The following is a 5857-nucleotide window of genomic DNA, read 5'->3' on the forward strand; positions in this document are numbered from 1 at the left end:
GCTGTTCCACAATTGCCTGCATTTTCATTCTCTGAAGGCAGGGACTGATGATTTTGCTTATTTGTATCCTCAGCACCTAACCCAGTAACTGGCTCCGAGTCGATGCCAAATATATGTTATTGTTGAGTATCTGGTAGAAAAAAATGTTTGCTCTGTGTGGCCCATTTGGGTGTTTATCTTAATTATGTGTCCTTCAGATGTCATCTCTTGTTCAAACCTTAAGAATCTGAGACTTCTCTAGCAGTCCAGTGGTTAGGATTCAGTGCTTTCCCTGCTGGGGCCTGGGTTCAATCCCTGGTCAGGGAACTATGGTCCGGAATGCCATGCAGCAGAGCAAAAACAGTCCAAGTATGCTTTCTTAGATATTATTATTATGGATAATGTGCATCATGTTGCACTATTTAGATAGAATAGAGACCCTGTTTTAATTTCTTATTTATTTCTATCAAGTTTGACTTGAGAGAAATAGGTATATAGGGGAGAAGGAAAATAGTATTTGTAAATAATATGGTCATGTTGGCAGTTCTAAAATTTCTTATACGTAGATAGAAGATAGAAGTGAAAGAGATATTGCTCATAACCACAGTAAGTTTTATATCTTTTATTCTACAGTTATCTGTTTCATTACATCTGCCAAGACAGGATTGTATATCTTTGTATCACTGATGATGTAAGTAATTTGAGGACATGTTGCTCTTTAACTATGTGTAAAATTAGTAGAGTTAGTTCTTAATTATCTGTATCTGTGGTGGGTAAAGTTGACGCAAATATAACTTTCTATAGCTCAGAATTGTTTTTTATGCTTTGCATTTGTCATGTAGAGTAGCAAATCACAGAAAAAGTTGATATCTGGGTATTTGCAAATCAGTTTGGTTTTGTAGAGTTTTAGCTGAACCTTTTATTATAACTTCTACACTTAATTTATTGTATAGTGAGAATTGGTGTTCATTATTATGATTCTTCAGTATCAGACCCTCTCAAAATTTATCTGAAATAGTAAATAGATTATTTCACTTCTTTAATCAGTAGTTAGTGAATTTTCTAATGTATGTGGACTTTGGGAAAACAGAATCACAACACATTATAATCAACTTTGTAAACCCATAGTTTACATTGGTAGGTTGTTTTTTGAGTATTTGTAGTTTGATGCAAAATGCTCAGTACCTTAACAGTGCCATCCAGGTCCTCTCTCCTCTCTGCAATCCTAGTGTCGACTTCTTCTTGGACACATTTCCCTTATGGTTTCAAAGAGCTACGTGCTTATTTATTTGTGTCCAAAAAAGAGGGGCTATGTCTTCTCAGGTCTCTTCCTGCAGGAATGAGGAAACTCCCCAGAGGTACACCTTTCCCTTCTCCCACTTTCAAAGCGGACTTTTCATGCCTTACTGGCTAGGACTAGGTTATGTACTTATTTTTAAATTGGAATGGGCATGATTGCCATAGATTATGGTTCTTAATGTTTATTGTATCACAGACCTCTTTGCTGCTCATGGATCACTCCCAGAATTTTTTAAATGCATGATTTTATTAGGTTGCTGCAAAAGTAATAGCGGTTTTGGACCCTGAATTTTAAATCATTATAACTAGGCTCAAACACATCTTTATTAATCAAAATAAGAACCATTATAATCAACACATTTTTGCCAATGAGAAATAAGCTTGATTATTCCTGTAGCAAAAAAATCCATGCTTCAGGATTTGATGAACTCTTGGAAAGCTTTTTCTGTGTGCTGCTGGTCGTGGAAGCATTTTCCTTGCAAAAAGTTGTTGAGATGCTTGAAGAAGTGGTAGTCAGTTTGCAAGAGGTCAAGTGAATATGGCAGATGAGGCAAAACTTCATAGCCCAATTCATTCAACTTTTGAAGCATTGGTTATGTGACAAGTGGCCGGGCATTGTTGCAGAGAAGAACTGGGCCCTTTTTGTTGACTGATGCCGGCTGCAGGCATTGCAATTTTTGGTGCATCTCCTTAATTTGCTGAGCACACTTCTCAGATGTTAATGGTTTCGCCAAGATTCAGAAAACTGTAGTGGATCAGATGGGCAGTAGACAACCAAACAGTGACTAATACCTTTTTTTTTCTCTTGGTGCAAGTTTGGCATTGGGAAGTGCTTTGGAGCTTCATCTCAGTTCAACCACTGAGCTGGCTGTTGTGGAAAATCCAGTTTTTGTAGCACATCACAATCCAACCAAGAAGTGGTTTGTTGTTGTTGTGTAGAGTAAGAGAAGATAACAGTTCAAAATGATGATCTTTTTTTGATTTGTGGTCAGCTCAGGAGGCAAAAGGTTGTCTGAGGAGGCCTTACAAATAACTGAGAAAAGAAGAGAGGCGAAAGGCAAAGGAGAAAAGGAAAGATATACCCATCTGAATGGAGAGTTCCAAAGAATAGCAATGAGAGATAAGAAAGACTTCTAAGTGAACAATGCAAAGAAATAGAAGGAAGCAATACAATGGGAAAGACTGGAGATTTCTTTAAGAAAAGGGAACATTTCATGCAAAGATGAGCACAATAAGGACAGTAACAGTATGCACCTAACAGAAGCAGAAGATACTAAGAAGAGGTGGCAAGAGTACACAGAAGAACTGTACAAAAAGATCTTCATGACACAGATAACCGCAATGGTGTGATGAGTCACCTAGAGCCCCACATCTTAGAGGGCAAAGTCAAGTGGGCCTTAGGAAACATCACTATGAACAAAGATAGTGTAGGTGATGGAATTCCAGCTGAGCTATTTCAAATCCTGAAAGATGATGCTGTTAAAATGCTGCATTCAATATGCCAGCAAATTTAAAAAATTCAGCAGTGGCCACAGGACTGGAAAAGATCAGTTTTCATTTCAGTGCCAAAGAAGGGCAGTGCCAAAGAATGTTCAGACTACTGCCCAATTGCACTAATTTCACATGCTAGCAAAGTAATGCTCAAAATTCTCCAAGCCAGACTTCTATAGTACATGAACCATTAACTTCCAGATGTTCAAGTTGGAGTTAAAAAAGGCAGAGGAACCAGAGAGAGATCAAATTGCCAACATCTGTTGGATCATAGAAAAAGCAAGAGAATTAAAAAAAAAAACATCAACTTCTGCTTCATGGACTACACTAAAGCCTTTGACTCTTGTGAATCACAACAAACTGTGGAAAATTCTTAAAGAGATGGGACTACCAAACCACCTTAATTGCCTCCTGCAAAACCTGTATGCAGGTCAAGAAGAAACACTTAGAGCAGGACATGGAACAATAGACTGGTTTCAAATTGGGATAGGAGTATGTCAAGGCTGTATATTGTCACCCTGTTTATTACATGCAGTGTACATCATGCAAAATGCTGGACTGGATGAAGAACAAGCTGGAATCAAGATTGCTGGGATAAATATCAATAACCTCAGATATGCAGATAACACCACCCTTATGGCAGAAAGCAAAGAAGAACTAAAGAACCTCTTGATGAAGGTGAAAGAAGAGAGTGAAAAAGCTTACTTAAAACTCAACATTCAAAAAACAAAGATCATGGCATCTGTTCCCATTACATCATGGCAAATAGATGGGGAAACAATGGAAAGAGTGACAGACTTTATTTTCTTGGGCTCCAAAATTGCTGCAGATGGTGACTGCAGCCATAAAATTAAAAGGCACTTGCTCCTTGGAAGAGAAAATATGACCAACCTAAACATTAAAAAGCAGAGACATTACTTTGCCAACAAAGGTCCATATAGTCAAAGCTATGGTTTTTCCAGTAGTCATGTATGGATGTGAGAGTTGGACCATAAAGAGGGCCAAGCATTGAAGAATTGATGCTTTTGAACTGTGGTGTTGGAGAAGACTCTTGACAGTCATTTAGACTGCAAGGAGATCAAACCAGTCAATCCTAAAGGAAATCATCCCTGACTATTCATTGGAAGGACTGATGATGAAGCTCCAATACTTTGGCCACCTAATTCAAAGAGCTGACTCATTAGAAAAGACCCTGATGCTGGAAAGTACTGAAAGCAGGCAGAGAAGGGGATGATAGAGGACAAGATGGTTGTATGGCATCACTGACTCACTGGACATGATTTTGAGCAAGCTCTGGTAGATGGTGAAGGACATGGAAGCCTGGCATGCTGCAGTCCATGGGGTTGCAAATAGTTGGACACAACTGAGTGACTCAACAACAACAACAACAGTAGGCAACCACTTATCAAACTTTTTCACCTTACCAATTTTCCTCAATTGCCAAATGATCATAGAATGATAAACATTGAGTTCTTGGGTAACTTCTCATGTAGTTGTAAGAGGATCAGCTTTGATGATGCTCTCAGTTAGTTATTGTCAACTTCTGATGGCCAGCCACTGTGGTTCTTATTGTCAATACTTGATTTCTTTGGAAAATTTCTTGAACCACCACTGCACCATACAATTTGTTAGCAGTTCAAGGGCCAAACACATTGTTGATGTTGTGAGTTTTCTCTGCAGCTGTGATGTATATTGAACTCAAATAAGAAAATCACTCAGATTTGCTTTTTGCCTAATATAATTTCCATAGTCTAAAATACATATAGTTAGCAAGTAATAATTAGCAAAAATCATAAAACAAGAAATGCTCATTAAAATGATATGTAACATAACCACATGTATTTAAAAATATTTCAATATCAAATGGCAAAGTTCAACAATGCAAAATCGAAATTACTTTTGCACCAACCTAGTAATACCAGTTATGTTGAAATCCAGTATTCAGAGCTTCCCTGGTGGCTCAGTTGATAAAGAATCTGCCTGCAATGCAGGAGACCTGGGTTTGATTCCTGAGTTGAGAAGATCCCCTGGAGACAGGAACAGCTACCCACTCCAGTATTCTGGCCTGGAGAATTTCATGGACAGAGGAGTCTGGCAGGCTACAGTCCATGGGGTCTCAAAGAGTCAGACACAACTGAGTGACTTTCACAGTATTCAAAATAGTTTAAATATTGATTTAGTAATATATGCTTCTTTATGAATTCACTAATAACAAGATATAGTCATGGGTTTAATAAAATAGTTTTGATGTGGTGTTAAGTATTAATGATATTTTGAGAGATGTCTGTAACTGATGGTACATGTAAAAAAGACTTCTCTTGGTGACAGAGTCCCAGGTACTGTTTAATACTACTCTATTTTGTTACTACATTCACAGTTGAAATTTGAGTTAAAGTTTGGTGAAAATAATGAGTTTTTTTTTTTAATCCAAGTACATTGGCCCCTTGAATTTGGACCATTGACCCAACTTTAAGAACTCTTGGCTTAGACTATTAATCTTAGGTGAAATGGAGATGTGTGTCAACCACAGTGATTATCACAATGACTTATATTCCCTGGTTTCACTGTATTTTCTAAAATTATTTTAAAAATCCAGTTATATTTGAAATGACTGATGTGAAAGTGCTGGGAGTAGGTGAGAAATAGCACTAAATTTGGGATGGTCAGAGTTGAGTCTTACATTTCTTAAGCTATAATTATACTTTTGTGTATAGGTTATACACATACATACACTTTTTGACTGGAAGTAGACAAGAGTACATTCCTTGATCTTTTCAAATATACCACCACTACTGAAAAAAGTTAATTAAAAGTTTATGTCAATAGTGTTATCTTTGTGTGTGAAAGACTGTACTATTACTATGGATTTCTCAAGCATCTTCTCGTGCTGGATTTTCTAATAGATCCTGTGAAAGATATGGATGGAGTAAAACCCAATTCCTGCTCTTAAGATGCTAACCTAGGTATTGTTATCTTAGTTGGCAGTAATCTAACATTTGGATTCGACTCAGCTCTTTCATTTACTAGTTTCACTTTTGGCAAGTTAGTTTCTTTTCAGAGCCTTTGTTTCTTTATCTGTAAAATGGGG

At 37.3% G+C, this 5857-nt stretch overlaps 1 protein-coding gene across 1 annotated transcript in view; it reads left to right on the plus strand.

Moving 5' to 3' along the window:
- VAMP7 (vesicle-associated membrane protein 7) overlaps positions 1 to 5857 on the plus strand; it is a 14906-nt gene that overhangs the window by 6434 nt on the left and 2615 nt on the right. The window contains exon 2 of the mRNA XM_010859144.1: positions 613 to 670. Coding sequence (XP_010857446.1) covers positions 613 to 670 — 58 coding nt within the window. The remainder of the gene's footprint in view (positions 1 to 612; positions 671 to 5857) is intronic.

Source organism: Bison bison, unplaced genomic scaffold, assembly GCF_000754665.1.
Source record: "Bison bison bison isolate TAMUID 2011002044 unplaced genomic scaffold, Bison_UMD1.0 scf7180017856193, whole genome shotgun sequence".
Classification (NCBI taxonomy): domain Eukaryota; kingdom Metazoa; phylum Chordata; class Mammalia; order Artiodactyla; family Bovidae; genus Bison; species Bison bison.